This window comes from Heptranchias perlo, chromosome 40 (genome assembly GCF_035084215.1).
Source record: "Heptranchias perlo isolate sHepPer1 chromosome 40, sHepPer1.hap1, whole genome shotgun sequence".
NCBI lineage: Eukaryota > Metazoa > Chordata > Chondrichthyes > Hexanchiformes > Hexanchidae > Heptranchias > Heptranchias perlo.
In genome coordinates this window covers 5,067,796-5,087,075 of record NC_090364.1, presented here as the reverse complement: position 1 = coordinate 5,087,075, position 19,280 = coordinate 5,067,796, and the positions used below count along the sequence as shown (strand labels likewise).

The 19,280-nt window shown below is 46.0% G+C and overlaps 1 protein-coding gene across 2 annotated transcripts; it reads left to right on the top strand.

Moving 5' to 3' along the window:
• Positions 1 to 1,026: 1,026 nt before the first annotated feature.
• Positions 1,027 to 18,470, top strand: lin7b (lin-7 homolog B (C. elegans)). Of its 2 annotated transcripts, XM_067974455.1 has the most exons (7): positions 1,027 to 1,075; positions 7,114 to 7,232; positions 8,855 to 8,926; positions 9,765 to 9,974; positions 11,837 to 12,000; positions 13,496 to 13,517; positions 13,630 to 18,470. In XM_067974455.1, exons 1-6 carry the CDS (start codon positions 1,039 to 1,041, stop codon positions 13,503 to 13,505), a joined length of 612 nt encoding a protein of 203 aa, XP_067830556.1. In that variant the 5' UTR covers positions 1,027 to 1,038; the 3' UTR covers positions 13,506 to 13,517; positions 13,630 to 18,470. The 2 variants fall into 2 exon arrangements, with proteins under 2 accessions (XP_067830556.1, XP_067830555.1); XM_067974454.1 differs by lacking the exon at positions 13,496 to 13,517.
• The last annotated feature ends 810 nt before the right edge of the window (positions 18,471 to 19,280 follow it).

The window sequence follows — 19,280 nt, the reverse complement described above, 5'->3', positions numbered from 1 at the left end:
CTCCCTCCCTCCTTCCTCATCCTCCCCTCCGCCTCCCTCCTTCCTCATCCTCCCCTCCGCCTCCTTCCTTCCTTCCCCCACTCCCTCCTCCCCCGACTCCCTCCTCCTTCCTTCCCCCACTCCCTCCTCCTTCCTTCCCCCACTCCCTCCTCCTTCCTTCCCCCACTCCCTCCTCCTTCCTTCCCCCACTCCCTCCTTCCTCCCCCCACTCCCTCCTCCTTCCTTCCCCCACTCCCTCCTCCTTCCTTCCCCCACATCTCCTTCCTTCCCCCACTCCCTCCTTCCCCCACTCCCTCCTTCCTCCCCCCACTCCCTCCTTCCCCCACTCCCTCCTTCCTCCCCCCACTCCCTCCTCCCCCCACTCCCTCCTCCTTCCTTCCCCCACTCCCTCCTCCTTCCTTCCCCCACTCCCTCCTCCTTCCTTCCCCCACTCCCTCCTCCTTCCTTCCCCCACTCCCTCCTCCTTCCTTCCCCCACTCCCTCCTCCTTCCTTCCCCCACTCCCTCCTCCTTCCTTCCCCCACTCCCTCCTCCTTCCTTCCCCCACTCCCTCCTCCTTCCTTCCCCCACTCCCTCCTCCTTCCTTCCCCCACTCCTTCCTCCTCCTCCTTCCTTTCCTCCTTCCTTCCCCCACTCCCTCCACTCCCTCCTCCTTCCTTCCCCCACTCCCTCCTCCTTCCTTCCCCCACTCCCTCCTCCTTCCTTCCCCCACTCCCTCCTCCTTCCTTCCTCCACTCCCTCCTTCCTTCCCCCACACCTCCTTCCTTCCTCCACTCCCTCCTCCTTCCTTCCTTTCCTCCTTCCTTCCCCCACTCCTCCCCTCACCCTCACTCCCACTCCCTCCATCACTCCTCATTCCCTCCCTCTTCTCCCCCACCAGCGGCTGCAGCGACCCCCAGTGGCTAAATACGGCCATTGCCGGAAAGCGGCCGGACCCCGCCCCTCGCCTCGCCTCCGGGAGAAGGGGGCGGAGCAACGCGTTGCTAGGGGTGGTCACGTGCCCCTCCATGGTTGCTGGTCAGGTGACACCGGCTCTACCATGGCGGCGCTGGCGGAGTCTCTATCGCTGGAGAGAGGTGAGGGGACGCGGGATGGCGAAACCGCGGCCCGTTCGCGTTCGGCAGCCGCCGACTTATTTCGTTAAGTAGCCGGGAAATGTCGTCGCCGGGAGCCGGCTGTTGGTGTTGGATGCGGAGTTTTATTTGTTCTTTTTAATGAATGAGGAGCCCGCTATTCGTCTGCTCAACCAAACTTGGTTGCCTAATGATTGGCAGCAGGTGGGGCCAATGGATGGGAGGAGGGAGGGCCCTGATTAATATTCATGAGGCGGTAGAACCAATGGGAGGTGGCGGGGGCGGTGCCCTTCAGTGGAGTGGACCTAGCAGGTTAGGCTGAGCACAGCTGTTGGGTTGGAGAAAGATTTCTAATTTCCCCCCATTTTATGAGGGGTTTGGGCCCAGTCTCTACCCTGACACCTCGGGGCAGCATTGAGGGAGTCCTGCGCTGTGTTTTGGGTGAGATGTTAAACTGAGGCCTTGTCTGGGTGGATATAGAAGACCCCAGGGCACTATTGGAAGATCAGGGGACTTCTCCTGGGTGTCCTGGCCAATATTGATCCCTCACCAAAGAAAGTATTTGCATAGCGCCTTTCAGGACGGCCCAAAGTGTTTTTATTTGCAGTGTAGTCGCTCTTTTAATGTAGGGAAACACGGCAGCCAATTTGCGCACAGCAAGCTCCCACAAACAGCAATGTGATAATGACCAGACAATCCGTTTTAATGATGTTGGTTGAGGGATAAATATTGGCCAGGACAGTGGGGAGAACTTCCTGAAATAGTAGCTGTGGGATCTTTTACATCTACCTGAGAGGGCAGACGGGGGTCTCGGTTTAACATCTCGTCCGAAAGACGGCACCTCCGACAGTGCAGCTCTCCCTCAGTACTGGCACCGGAAATGTCAGCCTAGATTGTGTGCTCAAGTCTCTGGAGTGGGACTTGAACCCACAACCTTCTGACTTAGAAGTGAGAGCCACTGAGCCACAGCTGACACCCACCAATAAAACAGGTTTATCTCATTTGCTGTTTGTGGGACCTTGCTCTGTGCAAATTGGCTGCTGCATTTCCCTAAATAAAAGCCTATACTGTTAAGGTGCTATATAAATGCAAGTATCTCTTTCAAAGCAATGTGTTCTCATTCTATCCTCCTGATATAATGAAATGAAGTGCAGTTACTCTGATATAAAGCTAAATGGATGCTGCAGTTTCTACAGATGAACTTTCCCTCCAGTTATTTATTTCCTGACTGTTCCAGTTTGAGAGTGAAAGGTGAGCTGATCCTACACTTCTGCTCTGTAAATGGTCACTTGGGCTGGATAGGGGATCACTCCCTAGTGGTTTGGTTGAAACCAAGAGGTTGTTGTCCGTTCAGTCAAAGGGGACATTCCATGCCCAATCCAATGTTCACCGTGTCAAATATTTTTTTTAAAATGGTGCTCTTCAAGGTGTGGGATGTCAGTACTGGGAATGGAACACACCTTTCCCACTTTAGCCACCCATTGTGCTTCCAGGTCAGAGACAGTATGAGTTAGATGCAGAGGTCAGATGCTATCCTGTCAAGGATTCCTTCCCTCTTATTTTCCTCCCTAATTCGTGGCGACTCATCGGATATTTCTTTAAAACTAGGAGCTGTAAAGTGTAGGGGAGAAACCCTTTGATGTTTGGGGAATTCTATGGACCCGTGTTCCACTGGTAATAATCTAGATTCACCAAAGCTGAGCTAAGAACTGGAATTTGGGGCTACAGCAGGGATGGGATGAAATGAGGCCATGGAGTGATTTGTGGATGAGAATTTGTCACGTTTGGGCAGCGGATGTTGCCAAAGGCTCCGATTTTAAGCAGGACTTAGCGTATGATGGGAATGCAAGCGTTGGAATTCTGGACAAGGTTATGGTTTGTGTGAAGTAGAATTCAGGAGGTTAGCAAGGAGAGCTTTGGAAAAATTGAGCCTGGAGTTGACAAACGGCATGGATGAGGATTTCAGTGGGGGTGAGGTAGGGATAGATGCAGGCAATATTACAGAGAATGAAAGAACTTGCATACATTGCACCTTTCATAACCTCAGGACATCCCAAAATCCTTCACAACCAATGAGTTGTTTTTGAAATGTAGTCACTGTTGATTTGTAGGTGGATGTCGATAGTCTTGGTGATGGCCTGGATGTGAGGGTTTGAAGGTCGGCTCAGGGTTGAACAGGACATCGGGGTTGTTCACTCACAGGTCTAACCCAAGTGAGCAACAGGAGAGAGGGAATGGAAGTAGGCTAGGGTGCGGAGTTTCTGGTGAGAGCAGGACATGATAGCTCCGATCTTGGAGTTGAGTAACACGACGACAGCTGTGGAGTCAACGGTGGTAGTGGAAAGGTGAAGCTGCAGGTCATTGGATGTTGACCCCAGACTTACGGCTGATGTCTTTTAAAATTCAAAATCGTTAAAATTTAAAATTCTCATCCTAGTATTCAAATCCCTCATGGCCACACCCCTCCCTATCTCTGTAACCTCCTTCAGTCCTACATCCCTCCGAGATCGCTGCATCCTCCAGTTCTGGCCACTTGCGCATCCCCGATTTCTATTGCCCCACCATTGGCAGCCGTGCCTTCAGCTGCCTAGGTCCTAAGCTCTGGAATCCCCTCTCCACCTTTCCTCCTTTAAGACGCTCCTTTACACCTACCTCTTTGACCTAGCCTGTCCTAATATCTCCTTATGTGGCTCGGTGTCAGATTTTGTCTGATAACACTCCTGTGAAGCGCCTTGGGACGTTTTATTACGTTAAAGGCGTGATATAACTGCAAGTTGTTGTCTAAGAGGCAGAATGTATACAAGGAATTGAAGGGTGCTGCTGGAGTTAAGCCTTGCGGGTGAGGGAAATGTGCTGCCTATATTGGCACAGGTAGCAATGGAAGCATAAAAGGCCAGTGTCTGGAGGTGGATCGCAGAGGTACAGCAGTGGAGGAGGATGGAGAGGTTGGTGTATCAAACGGCATGGAGAGTATGAAAGTCTATGCCACGTTTCCAATGGATATCTTTGGCAACTTTGACTGGGGGGTGGGGTTTCGGTGCAATGGACGGGACAGGAGCTGGACTGGTGGGATTCGAACACAAAGTGGAGGGAGAGGCGACCGGTGATTCGGATAAACTCAAGTGAGCCACTGGAGTTGGGGAGTGTAACTGCCGTGAGTTTTTCCAGAGTGACCTGGCATGATATTTGCTCCATGTTATAGGAAGATACCTAGCTTCGCCTCGGCGTTCCTCCCAACAGAACTGTAGCGATTTGAGAGCTTGGGATCACGAGCAATCATTGGCACAGATCCACATCTGTCCACGCTGTGTGACACTGCATTTCTGAGCTCTATGGTGGTTCCTGTGCATTTGCTTAGGGAAAAAAAAAGCGTCTGACGGGTGTACTTGTGAACTTGTTGGCCAGTTCCAGGGCTAATGCTGGCTTGGATAAGCAAAGTAAGGCAGATAAAGGCGCCAGCCTTCGCTCAGTGGGTAGCACTCTCGCCTCTGAGTCAGAAGGTTGTGTGTTCAAGTCCCACTCTAGAGACTTGAACACGTAATCTAGGCTGACACTTCAGTGCAGCGCAGAGGGAGTGCTGCACTGTTGGAGGAGCTGTCTTTTGGATGAGACATTAAACCGAGGCCACCTTTGAATTCGAATAGTGCCATGGGATCTTTTCCATCCACCCGAGAGGGGGCAGACAGGCTCTCGGTTTAATGTCTAATCCGGCAGCACCTCCAACAATGTAGCACTCCCTCAATACTGCAGTGAAGTGTCAACCTAGATTTTGTGCTCAAGTCTCTGGCTTGAGCCCACAACCTTTTGACTCAGGCGAGAGTCACTGAGCCACAGCTGAGATTTGTGCAGGCAAACGTGGCAGCTGTTTTACGCAGAGCAAGATCGCACAAGCAGCATCGAGATCAATGTCTGGTTAGTATAATCACAATGTAGTGCAGCTACAAATGCCTGGTTTATTTTGAACTCTGCATCTGTTTCTAAGAAGAACATAAGAAATAGGAGCAGGAGTAGGCCATACAGTCCCTCAAGCCTGCTCCGCCATTCAATCAGATCATGGCTGATCTTTGACCTCAACTCCACTTTCCTGCCCAATCCACCTATCCCTTGATTTCCTTACAGGCCAAAAATCTATCGAACTCAGCCATGAATATACTCAATGACTGAGCATCCACAGCCCTCTGGGGTAGAGAATTCCAAATATTCACAACCCTCTGAGTGAAGAAATTTCTCCTCATCTCAGTCCTAAATGGCCAACACCTTATCCTGAGACTATGCCCCTTAGTTCTAGACTCTCCAGCCTGTGGAAACAGCCTCTCAGCATCTACCCTGTCAAATCCATGTTGGCTCTCTCTAATCAGCTCAAATTTCTCTTAAGTGCTTAGTCATTCTCTCTTTAATTATAGATTCCAATAACTTCCCTACAACAGATGTTCGACGAACAGGTCTATAATTTCCTGGTTTCTCTCTCACCTTTCCTAAATATTGCAGTTTTCCAATCTAAAAATTACAATTCCTGAATCGAGAGAGCTTTGGAAGATTATGGCTAAAGCATCTGTAATTTCCTCACCTACTTCCTTTAAAACCCTGTGGTGGTAATCATCAGGTCCTGGGGATTTGTCAGTCTTTAGTGCCTTTATTTTATATAATACTGTTTTCTTGTTTACATTAACTTTAGCGAGTTCCAGTCCTTGATTCATTATTAGTTTCCCTGGAATGTCAGGTATATTATCCTTTTGCTCTACTGTGAAGATTGACGCAAAGTAATTATTCAACAAGTCTGCCATTTCCTTATTTTCATTTCTAATATTACCCGCATCTGTTTTTAAAGGGCCCACGTTACCCTTGACTACCTTTTTTCTTCTAATATAATTGTAAAAACTTTTTGTGTTAATCTTGATATCCCTTGCAAGTTTCTTTTCGTATTCCTTTTTGCTATCTTTTTTGTCTTCCTTTGCTGTAAAGGAATGACCCTGGCCAGCACCAACGAACAAAGGATGTCTTTCTTTCTTTAGACCAAATCTGGTCAAATCACTAGAATAGAAACAGAAACTGCTGGGAACACTCAGAAGGTCTGGCAGCTTCAGTCTCTCTCTCTCTCCCCTCATTTGGTTCGATGGTTTGAAGTGAGTCTCTGTTTCTGGGAAATGAAATGAATAATGGAGACGGGACCAGATCATTGATTGAATCCTGATTTCTGCTGACTTTGGGCATCCGTGTGTGTTAATTCTGTGTTCCTTTTTGATTTCCCTGCACCACACACCATGGCTGACCAAGAGTGCAAATAAACAAATAAACACCAGATCCCTCGCTCGAGAATAAAGTCCACAAGAACATTTATCATAAAAGGATAAAGTCGAGAGGCTCTGGTGCAAGACTGCAATATTCCACTGCTGTGTAGTCGTGCAGCATGACTGGGAGCATTGGCTAGACAAGAGAGTTTAAAATGTCTGTTTTGAATGCACATTTGGTTGAAGAGCGCAGGCAGGCTGTTCTCTACTCGAGTGGAAGGCCCTAAAGTAGGTGTAGAAACAGAATGATAATGGTCTCCTTGTTAGTAGCCCTCATGAACGCTCTGATCTCAGGTCCCGCAGAGCATGTAATGAAGAAGAAAGAGAAAGAACGTGCATTTATAGAGCGTCTTCCATGACCTCAGGATGTCCTAAAGCGCTTTACAGCCAATGAAGTACTTTTGAAGTGCAGTCACTGTTGCAATGTAGGAATTGCAGCAACCAATTTGCACACAGCAAGGTCCCAGAAACCGTAATGACATAATGACCAGATAATCTGTTTTAGGTGTAGGTTGAAGGATAAATATTGGCCAGGACATCAGAGGAGAGCTCCCCTACTCTTCAAAATAGTGCCGCAGGATCTTTTATTTCCACTTGGGAGGGTAGACGGAGCTCGTACGTTCATAAGCTGCTGCGAGAGAGGCAAGCGTCCCAAAACCTCGTGCCGAGAGAGGCAAGGGACCCAAGACCTCGTGCCTGACCACACTCTGCGCAGCTGATTGAGTATCGACCCCTGCTTTCTGTGTGTTCCAGATGTTGCCAGAGCGATCGAGCTGCTGGAGAAGTTACAGCGAAGCGGCAATGTCCCTCCACAGAAACTGCAGGCCCTGCAGCGAGTTCTACAGAGCAAGTTCTGCTCCGCCATCCGAGAGGTTAGTGATCAGTCTGTGTCTGTGATTGTGTTCCCTAAACTCAAAACATACAATTTCATCAGCAACGACTGTCTTTCTGTGTGTACAGCATTTGAAGGAATAAGCTTATTTGTGAGCTTTATCTTAACATCTGGTTAGAAATGAATTTTAAACTTAAAATGTAAATTAAAATTATACCCAGAGAGTGGTTAGAATGTGGAACTCGCTAGCACATGGAGTGGTTGAGGTGAATAGCATCGATGCATTTAAGGGGAAGCTAGATAAGTACATAAGGGAGAAAGGAATAGAAGGATATGCTGATAGGGTTAGATGAAGTAGGGTGGGAGGAGGCTCGTGTGGAGCATAAACACCGGTATAGACCTGTTGGGCCGAATGGCCTGTTCCTGTGCTGTAAATTTTATGTAATTGTAAAGTGCCTGAATTATCTATCTTGTATCTAGAAATATACTAAAAATCTCAACTCTTCCTATCAATTCCGATGTTTACATTTATAATGGAACTGCCTATGTAAACTTGTCACATTGTAATTACATGCTGTCAGTGGTGGTGCCATAGTGCCTCGGTTGTGTGTCTCCCAGCTCCTCAGCCTGTACTGCAGAGAAACCCGCTCGCTAAGCTTCACCTGAAAAATACACTTGGTCTTAATGCACCGTTTGCATACTTTTCTGTCTACAAAAGCTTACTTTCTGTTGTCACACTTCTGTGTCAACTTTTTCCTTTGTAAATTCCTACATCCACATTTATAATGGGAATTGCCTATGTAAATGTCACGCAGTAATTACACCCTGCAGCCAGTGGAGATGCTGCAGGACCATCTCTGCTGAGCAGGTGTAATTATACGGTATACAATACAGAATACAGAATACAATAGGTAGTTTCTGTTATAAATGATGATGTAGAAATTTGTAGTGAGAAAAGTTGACGTATTGCAGAAAAATAAGGACGGAATTTTAAAAATCTGCGTGTTTGGGTCCAATTATCTCTCGCCTTCTCGCCCTGATTCGCTTGAAGCCTACACGTGATCTTGACTCTACATGGGGGTCAACTGGTAATATTTTAAAAGTCTTGGGTGTAGCGCACTTCATGTAAGTGTGACGCCTACTTCCTGCAGAACTCTTCCCTCCACACTTGATTAACAGCCCTATCGTTATAATTATACCATTGAAGGTACCATGAGAGATCTGATGGTATTAGATTATAATCCGCTAGTGACTATCCTTTGTACTGGGCTGATTATAGTTATTAGTCTATTCCACTAATTTTTGAGAGCACTGTTCTGCTCCATAATGACACAGGGTGATGTGGGAGTGCTGAGCGCAGAAGTTGGAACATTTTTGAAGTTCACTGTTGGTGTGCTGGGAACCACAGACTTGCAGACAAGTGCGTGGAATTCCTGGCAGGTCACAACCGTACAAAGGGGTTTGCATCTGCGTGGGTGGATGTTTGCTGTTGTCACTGACCGTGCGGTTGTCACCAACAGCTGTTATTTTGGGAATTTTCTCTGGCTGATTGTTTTTTTCTTTCCTCCTGGAATCTTATCACTTGGTAGGCTGTACTTTGGCCAGGTGCAGAGCGTGGGCTACGGGAGGGGTCAATAATGGACTGTGTGTTTATCGTTACAGGTATACGAGCAGCTTTACGAGACACTCGACATCAATGGCAGCCCTGAGATCAGAGCGCATGCAACAGCCAAGGTACGTAAAACCGGGTTAATCCAGGCCGTAGCAGCTTGTCCAGACCCCTTAACACAAATCTTTAAAAAATTTATGGACCGTGAACTATTAGGCATTAGCCAATCTGCATCCATTAGAACCCTGGGGACAGAAGGAGGCCATTCAACTCCTCGAGTCTGTTCTGCCATTCTATTAGTCCATGGCTGATCTGTATCTTAACTCCATCTACCTGCCTCGGTTCCGTAATCCACAATACCCTTGCTTAACAAAAATCCATCAATCCCAGTTTTAAACTTTTCAATTGACCCCCAGCCTCAACAGCTTTTTGGGGAGAGAGTTCCAGATTTCCACTCCCCTTTGTGTGAAGAAGTGCTTCCTGACATCACCCCTGAACGGCCTAGCTCTGATTTTAAGGTTATGCCCCCTTATTCTGGACTCCTCCCCACCAGAGGAAATAATTTCTCTTATCTACGCTTTCGACTCCTTTAATCATCATAATCACCTCAATCAAAGTACCCCATAATCTTCTATATTCAAGGGAATACAAGCTTAGTCGATGCAACCTGTCCTCATGAGTTAACCCTTTTAGCCCCAGTGTGAATATGGTGAATCTGAACAAGTCGGAGCTTCAGGGAAGGAGGGGGAGGAAAAAAGGTTGAACTTAATTTAGAAATCTGTAACAATTGCAACGACTCCACCAAAACGTTGTGCCGAGGACACGTATCCACGCTGGTGGTTGTAACCTGCAAACCCGCGACTACTGGTAAAAAATCGGCGGCAGCATCAAACCACCGCTCCCGGTGGAGAAAGTACTCCCAACAGTGTCGGTTGATTTATTTCCTCTCGTTCTGTATCCTAGGCAACGGTCGCGGCCTTCGCAGCCAGCGAGGGACATGCCCACCCTCGAGTTGTGGAACTTCCGAAGACAGAAGAGGGGCTTGGCTTCAACATAATGGGCGGGAAGGAACAGAACTCGCCCATCTATATATCTCGAATCATACCCGGCGGAGTAGCGGACAGACACGGAGGACTTAAACGGGGGGACCAGCTGCTCTCAGTTAACGGAGTGGTGGGTGCTAAGGTTTATCTGATATATTTATTTCTGCTCCTGGTGGTTGTGACCGGTAACAGTGCAGCTGGTCAAAGGGTACGTCGGGTTTAATGCACTGTTTTGTCTTCGCTGGTCAGAGAATACACTTGAACATCACAGGAATACGAGTACGCCATTTATCCCCTCGAGCCTGTTCCGCCATTCTATTAGATCATGGCTGATCTGTATCTTAACCCCATTTATGCATCTTATAAGAAAGTAGGAACATAAGAACTAGGAGCGGAGTAGGCCATACGGCCCCTCGAGCCTGCTCTCCCATTCGATCAGTTCATGGCTGATCTTCGACCTCAACTCCACTTTCCTGCCCGATCCCCATATCTCTTAATTCCCCTAGAGTCCAAAAAGCTATCTATCTCAGCCTCGAATATATTCAATGACTCAGCATCCACAGCCCTCTGGGTAAAGAATTCCAAAGATTCTCAACCTTCTGCGTGAAGAAATTTCTTCTCATCTCAGTCTTAAATGGCCGACCCCTTACCCTGCGACTGTGCCCCCAATTCTAGACTCTCCAGCCAGGGGAAACAATCTCACAGCATCTACCCTGTCTAGCCCCCTTATAATTTTATATGTTTCAATGAGATCACCTCTCATTCTTCTAAACTCCAGAGAGTATGGGCCCATTATACTCAATCTCTCCTCATAGGACAACCCTCTCATCCCCGGAATCTTGGTTCCATAACCCTTAATACCCTTGCCTAACAAAAATTGATCAATCTCAGTTTTTAAATTTTCAATTGACCCCCAATCTCAACAGCTTTTTGGGGGAGAGAGTTCCAGATTTCCACCACCCTTTGTCTGAAGAAGTGTTTCCTGACATCACCCCTGAACAGCCAAGCTCTAGTTTTTACGGTTATTCCCCCCTTGTTCTGGACGCCCCCATTAGAGGAAATAATTTCTCCCTATGTACCCTATCGCCTCCTTTAATCATCTTAAACACCTCAATTAGATCACTCCATAATCTCGACTCTAGGGAATACAAGCCTACTCTATGCAACCTGTCCTCATAATTTGACCCTTTCAGTCCTGGCATCATTCTGGTGAATCGATGCTGCACCCCCTCCAAGGCCAATATATCCTTCCTGAGGTGCGATGCCCAGAACTGAATGCAGTACTTGAAATGGGGTCTAACCAGAGCTTCATATAACAACTTAAAGACTGGTGAGGCACTGACCCAAGCTGGGGTTTGGTTCGCCTACCTGAGCTCTGCCTGCATTGCCTGATAGATTTGGCTATTGCCATGCTATTTGTCGAGGCGGGCAATGTGAAGGGCATGGCGCTGCCTTGCAGCCTTCGCAAAGAATGATACAAATCCAATTTCTTTCTTTGTGTCTCCTCTCCTTTTGGTGAGTTGTCACAGTGATGTGGCCTCCCTTGGCTTGTGAACATCTGGAGGGTAAAGAGAGTGGATTTTCCCCGTGAATTGACAGGCGGTAACATCAGTCACCACTCTGGGGCAGCCTGAGCAGGGTTGGATTTTTGACTCTACTGATTTTAGCCCCGACATATCCTTTGTGTACAAAGCTGGGTTGGCAGGTTGTGCATATAACCATAGGGGCTAGATGGACTACTTTGCTGGATATGCAGCCAAATCAGATGAGTTTAGATCCTATTTATTTATTCCTGGGCTGTTTAGTAGTTATAATAGAGATTCTTTCTGTTACTTTCTACCTGATCCCGTGTGTGTGTGCGTGAGACATAAGGGACACTGAAAGCAACGTGGAGGAGGGAAAACAGAATTTACGTTTAGAAGACACGTTTTGCTCCAGTGTATTGCTGAGATTCACGGGTTGGTTTTTCTCTTGTCTCTTCTTTGTATTCAGAGTGTGGAGGGAGAGCAGCATGAGAAGGCAGTGGAGTTGTTGAAAGCTGCACAAGGCACGGTGAAATTGGTCGTGCGATACACACCCAAAGTCCTGGAAGAGATGGAGGCGCGCTTTGAGAAAATGAGGACCGCCCGACGCAGACATCAACACAACAGCTACTCGTAGGTCTTGGGAAGGAAGCAGGAATTGAAGTTAAACGTTTAATATTTTACTGGTAATGGTGGCCTCATAACTCGTGGGGCAAAGTCGTGAATGCGTTGTGTAAGTCATTGTACAAACATCTGAAAATGGCGGGCAGGACAAGACTTGTCCATCAAGCTTGCCCCACGCTCATCATGACTAAACACTTCCTCCCCCACTCCTTTCCCCCACTCCCCCCCCGCAGCCATGTAATCTCCCGGGAGAGGCAAAAAACCCAGAGGAAAATCCCCAGGGCCAATAAGGGAAAAAATACTCTGGAAAATTCCTCTCCGACCCCCTCGGGTGATCAAAACCAGTCGACGAGATCACACGGGACCATGTGTTATGGTGTAAAGCTGCTTACCTTCTAGATGATGTGCTCTCTCTGCTCCAGTCAAGAACCAGTCCTGCTCCCTCTTGAAGGCAGAGTGTCGGCACCCACCACACCAGCCGGCAACGTATTCCAGAGGCTCACTGCTCTCTGGGAAAAGAAGAACCGCCCAACATCCAGTCTGTTCCTACGCTTGCGTAGTTTGAAATCATGTCCCCATGCCTTCCCCAATCTGTTAAACTGGAATAATCTATCACTAGGCACGCAATTCAGCCCTTTCGTTATTTTATAAGCCTCTCTCAGGTCACCTTTAAGTCCACGCTGCTCTAAAGTAAATAGACCCAGCTCCTTAAGCCTATCTGAGTAGCTAAGGTTCATTATTAGTAAATTTCAAAATAGTGCTTTGTGCAACTGTGGTGCAAATGGAGCGTAAATGGTCTAGTGTGTAGAGGCACTGCTTGTTGCAGCCTTAAGCCACAAGCTCCCAGCTTTGATTCCCAATCTTTGCTGAGGCAGGGGCTGGGGTTCCATAATTGGCCTCGGCACCTGTGGCTCAGGAGGGCGATTCAAAATCAGATAGGGTCCTTGCTCCTGATCACTGTCCAGCAGCTCGTGCTGGAGAGCGCACATGCGCAGGCAGGATTGAGCTAGGCTGTGCTGCCTTCCACAGTCGAGTAGCCTGTCAACCCTCGCTGTCTTGAGCTCAGACAGTACGGATGGCTACTTGGCTGAAGTACTGGAGGGCAACCGTGGAATCATCTCCCAGCAAGTCTTGGAGGCTTTAGGAAAGCGAAAAGGGGGAAAAATAATAGAAAATGTTTTTTTTTAAATAAGGGCATCGCTTTCACGAGCAATGGTTTTGGAAGAGGGTTTTTTGGAGCACCAAAAATTATATAGGAAGGAAATAAATAGGAAGATCTCCACCTCAGGACATCTCAAAATACTTTACAGCCAATTAAATACTTTTTGAAGTGTAGTCACTGTTGTAATATAGGTAGACTGGGATTTCCTCCTCATCAGTACAGAATCGAACACTAACATGAAGTGGTACCCAATTTATTATAACATATATAATAAGAATAATGCAAATGTTATGACTCACTTGCGATCTATATGGAATTCATTTTCTTATTTCCACATTTTAGATCATCCTAAATCTATAGAATGGTAAGCGTTTCACCAACTATGATTTTTGTTACAGATGTTATTTTTGGAAAAAAAAAAGTGCGTTTATCCGAAGCATACTGTGCAGCTTTTTCTTTTCTTTTTTCTCTGCCAGGTCACTGGAATCCAGAGGCTAGTCAGTCTGATCTCCTGTTTCCAGCGGTGGGCGTGGTGCCAAGCATGTGATGCAGCTGTTGTGCGTGTAGCCGAGTGACCCCGTACTGTAGGTCTGACCACGAGAATAGATACAAGCTTAATTAAACTGTGAAGGGGCATCACCTTTTTTTGCGAATAAATGTTCGGCAAGTATTGTTTGGGGAGGGAGAAGAGCCATTTGAGTCGCAGATAATGTGTGATGACGTTTTTCAACGCAATTATGTCATTGCATTGTGGGGTTTGCAAACAAGTGGCAAAAGTAGGGGGCATTTTTCATTGAAGGTAATGTCCCTTTAAATTCAGAGCTAAAAGCAGCTAAAAATCTACAATTGTGACAAGTTACAGGTCACTTACTTAAAACTCTTGATGTGCATAGATCCTGGTTATTGACTGATTTCTTTCTATTGCTTCCCCTGCTCTGAATGGGCTGTTTCATGTTGAGGTCTAAAGCGAAATTTTAAGTTCTATAATTTGCGTTATCTGTTCAACTTTTTACGCTCCACTGGTTAAATATTTAGTTGGATTAAAGGATGCGTTTGGGAATAGGATTGAAAGTTCGTGTTTATCATCTATTTTTAAAATGTTGTGATTTAACAAGTAAACGAGCGGTTATCTGTGTGTTCAATTTGAGTTTTCATATTCATCTCAGTATAAGGTTGCCACTTCATTAGTATATTGTTGGGGGGGGTGGGGGGGAGATCCCAATGGCCAGGCTCAGAGTGGTAGGGGTCAGAGTGCCCCAAATGAGGCCTGGTTATCCGAAATTTGTTAACTTCTATTGGAATTTGCAGTGGGAATACTTGAAAAACTTGCAAGTCTGAAGGGAATTGCTACTTTACCAGGGGTACCCTTTAGATGTCAAATTGACAGCAAGACTTATTTACGTGCCAGGTTTTATAGTGAACCATTTCATTCCCAGAGGCTAATTGAAACCAATCTCTTCTCTCTCTTTCACCCCCGCCCCTCAAACCTTGGGCAGAAATATCTGGTGAGCAATCACGTAATTGTCACACCATTAATTTTAACTTGTGTGGGAAGTTTTGATGTAACTGATTGCAGTTTACCTGAAAAAGGATTGAACTGCCCCAAAATTGGCTGATTCTGGGCACTCAATGACCAGCAGAAAGGGGACTCCTTCGTAACTTCGTTTAGGAATTTGGATTTGAACCCAGATCCGCAGTCTGAACTGTCCCCACTTACGATGCGCGTAGTTGTGTGTATTGAAGTGTCTCTCGGTCTGGGTTGCTCTTGTATCTGATATTCTTTTACTAAGCAGCGATGATGCTGAGGGGATCGTCACTCTCCATCTTGTTTTTGAATATTATGGAAATACTGTGGAACTCCTTGTTTTAACCTGTTTATCTTTCCTTGCTGGTTATCTGAAGCCTGGTGGCTATTTAGCTATTACTAGTTATAGTGGACAGCATGCTTCCTCCCTGGCTAGTGACCAGTGAGCCCACTTGACTGGTGGTTATTGTGGTGACCAGTGTGTCTGCTTGTCTGATTAAAAAATAAGACAAGTGATGTTTTCAGAGCTGAAGTGAAGCTGGCAGGGAGTGCTGCTGCCACAATGATAATGGTTGTTGCAGTCAGCACTTTAAAAGTAATTTCTTTAAAAGAAAATGACAAGATCACAGCCAAAACTTTGGAGGAGCTATAAATGCAATTGGGAACATTCTGGACAAACATTCCCTGTGGTATTTTGTTTCACATTATATTGCACCCCAGTTCTGATGTATGTTTTGACTGTGGTAGTCTTCAAGGCAGCTGCTATTCATTTCACTTTAACACCAGAGCATTGAATGTTTCCAGCACCTTTCAGAATACTGACGGGCAGACTATAGCTCACAGTAAATGGCAGTGCTGAGCACCTTGATTTATACATACAATGTACAGCACAGAAACAGGCCATTCGGCCCAACAAGTCTATGCTGGTGTTTATGTTCCAAACAAACTTTCTCCCATCCCTCTTCATCTAACTCTATCTGCATGTCCTTCTATTCCTTTCTCCCTCATGTGTTTATCTAGCTTCCCCTTAAATGCATCTATGCTATTTGCCTCAACTACTCCATGTGGTAGCGAGTTCCACATTCTAACCACTCTCTGGGTAAAGAAGTTGAAGTTTCTCCTGAGTTCCCTATTGGGTTTATTAGTGACTATCTTCTGTCTATGGCCCCTAGTTTTGGACTCTCCCATAAGTGGAAACATCTCTATGTCTACCCTATTAAACCCTTTCATAATCTTAAAAACCTCTAATAGGCCTTCTCTTTTCTAGAGAAAAGAGCCCCAGCCTGTTCAGTCTTTCCTGACAGTTCTGCTATACTTATTTCTCACTCCAACTGAGCTCTGATTGCTGCCTGCGGTTGTTCAGATTCTGCTTTCTCCGAACTAGTTGGTTGGTGGTGTGGGGGCTGGGTGGGGAGTTTGGATTAGCCAGAGTCTGCTTTTTCCATCTTCTCAAGCCGCTCCCGATAGGAATGGCGCTCTTTAAAAACGCATGCTGAGTGTTGTGGCACTCTAGAAATGTAGACGTCTCTCAACACAGTGTTCCAAGATCAAACTACTTTCTGGATTTTAACCCTTTGACCACTGACAGGTTCGAGAAAAATATCTGTCTCCCTGGGATGACCAGTTTTGTTTTTTAACTAGCACACTAGTGCTAAAGTAAGCCCTAACATTACAGTAATAAAGCTAATCAGATACTAAGAATACATAATACACAATTTTGACTAAATAAAAAGATCTGAACACTACCATCCTCCGTCCTATTGCCCCTTTCCCCTCTTATTCTCTCTTCCCCATTTTCCCGTGGCAGAACAGGCTCAAGGGGCTGAATGGCCTCCTCATGTTCCTATGTTCTCTCTCTGTCCTTAAAAAAAAAATTAACTTTTGTTTTATTCATTACCTACTTGAACTCAGTTTTCCCTACTTTTTTTTAAAGTTTAAGATGCTTTAATTTTATTCTTCTGGCACCTTGCTACCATCTGCTTTGGAGATGGGACCCAAAACAAAAGGGTTTATCCATATTCTGAAGATTGACACAAAGGCCTCACACCCGGTCAGTCTTTGATAAGAAAGTTGCGTCTGAACCGGGATGTGTTGCTGCAGATAAGCAAACTCGTGAGTGACTCCACAGCCCAACGTCACTTCGACAAGTCAACTAGGCCGGTGCCCGAAAGGTTTTGTTTCTTTTTAATTATTTCAATGCAAAAAGCACCGCAGCCTTCCTGAAGCTGTGTTTACAGAGGAACGTGCCTCCTCGCTTTTTGTGGGACTTTTCTTTTTGGTATTGAGGCATGAAAATTTGTTAAGGATGAACGGAAGTTCCCATTTTGTATTTCAAGTCTATGGTATCTTCAGAAATGTTCATTTCCTCCCTCCCTCCCTCCCTGTCCGACCATTTTACACTCGCCCCTCCCCTGAAAGTGACGTGGTGCTGTTCCACATGCACTCAGGCTGCCCCCCGATACATGTTCGTCGTGTGCACGGCTTAAGACAGTAAGTGGCAGCCGGCTATTCTACCATGGTAGGTATCACAGCCGAACCCAATCTGTGTCCTCGCCTGCTGTCTTGTCATGCACACTTCCAGTAGAAGTTACTGGATACCAATCAGGAATCCTGTTTTTTTTTTTTCTTTTCTCTCTCCCTTAGCGAAGGGGGTGTTGTCATTTGCAGTGCCCCACTGCTATCCTGCCTGCGATCAGCTCACACAGACCATGAACCAAACCTGGAACCTTCTGCTCTGTATGCTTTAGTACTACACTGAGTTGTGCCTTCACCTACTATGTCGTCAAGGGGCCTTAGGAATGATCATTTCTAATCAGTCACAACCTTAATCTATAAGATGTTAAGCAAACTACTGAAAATGTACGTTGTATATTCAAATTAACAATGAAATGGTTATGACGCAGATCTTTGTTTCTACTAATGCTTGGGGTGAGACCTGAAAGGAATCGTTTACATGTGTGTATGTGTGTAAAAATGGAAGGGCAAGCAAAATAAGTCACTGTCTCATTGTTTACTTGGTGTAACATTTGGCTGACCAGCGCAGGAGATTTGGTGCTTTCTGCAAGCTCCGTTGGTAACCTGAATCTTGGTAACAGGCCATCAACATAAGCCAGGGTAGAAGCAGCAGTGGCACGGGTGGGGACGGTTACTGGACAAGTGGGCATTGCTCGCCAGAAGATAAACACCAGGACGTGTACTTATCCCACTGCTATGGCAGGGATAACTTAAAGGAGATAGCACTGGCTAGAGCCCTGAAATGTGGGTGAGGTTAAGTGCATGTCTGTCATTGGACTCTCCTCACTTGTTCTCCTTCCCACGAGGCAAGTGAAATCAATTGTCACCCAGTTCCGAGTTTAAAGCAAAATTTTACAGATGGGGTTGAAATGCTCAGTTGCTCTGGGCAATCGGGATGTTTGATCAATGCAGTATCTTTAAGTTGGGTGATTTTCTACAAACTATGTGCCTCCCTTGCAAGCTATACCTCCCCCTTCCATAAATGCCAATGCTGTGTCACCAGTGATTTAATTGAGGGCAAGCTGGATGCTGGGTCACTCCTTCCTAACTTAACGTTGTGAAATATTGTTGTATATCTTGAACATATCTTGTGTGCTAACTGGAAATAGATCTGGGATGTCTGTAAATCCTGTATGTACTGTAAATGTACTACTGTACTGACGTAATATGCACTGATGTATATTGTAAGCAGCTCAAGTCTTAAGTGTTTCCATAATCCTTTCATATAGCTATTGCCTAATTTATTGCCTAATAAAAATAATATATAATTATTTAAAACAGTAAATGAAGTGGCAAATGTTTCTTTTCCATGAGACCTAGTGGTGTAGGAAGAGACAGTCTTATTTAAAATGCAGTCTCTGAGTGATTCGGAACGCTAACGCGGAGTATTTCCCTCAACATAATCTGTTCTGCACCAAACGTTTGAGTGAACTACTCCTGTATCTCAAACTTGGCACATCAGTGTTTTAAATCCTCGTCCATGCAGCCCGCTGGTGAGATATTGCTCTCCGATTCTGTAATCGATGATCTGTAACACATGGCCTGGCTGGCTGGTTGGTTAAATTTACAGTGTGAGTTCAAATTTGTCCCAAGTGGTTTAAGATTATGAAAGGGTTTGATAAGGTAGATGTAGAGACATTTCCACTTGGGGAGACCAAAACTAGGGGCCATAAGTTAGTCACTAATAAATCCAATAAGGAATTCATGGGAAACTTCTTTACCCAGAGAGTAGAACTCACTACCACAAGGAGTACTTGAGGTGAATAGCATAGATACATTTAAGGGGAAGCTAGATAAACACATGAGGGAGAAAGGAATAGAAGGATATGCTGATCGGGTTAGATGAAGGGGGGTGGGAGGGGGCTTGTGTGGAGCATAAACACCGGCATAAGCCAATCGGCCTGTTTGTGTATGTAATCGTTGCGTCATGGATCAGAACCATCGCCTACAATCATTTGTACGTTAGCAGCTAGTCAATGTCAAACATCTATTAAGCCAGAGCTAAGTATCCTGATGCTAATTGAATAGTTGATGGGACGGAGATATTTGCACTCGAGCCAGCAGGGGGCAGTGGAGACAAAACAAAAG

Excerpts from the sequence above, each read along its gene's own strand:
- lin7b (XM_067974454.1), top strand. The coding sequence starts at position 1,039 with ATGGCGGCGCTGGCGGAGTCTCTATCGCTGGAGAGAG. Across the intron at positions 7,233-8,854 it reads TCTGCTCCGCCATCCGAGAG|GTATACGAGCAGCTTTACGA; the intron begins GTTAGTGATCAG and ends TTATCGTTACAG. Across the intron at positions 9,975-11,836 it reads TGCTCTCAGTTAACGGAGTG|AGTGTGGAGGGAGAGCAGCA; the intron begins GTGGGTGCTAAG and ends CTTTGTATTCAG.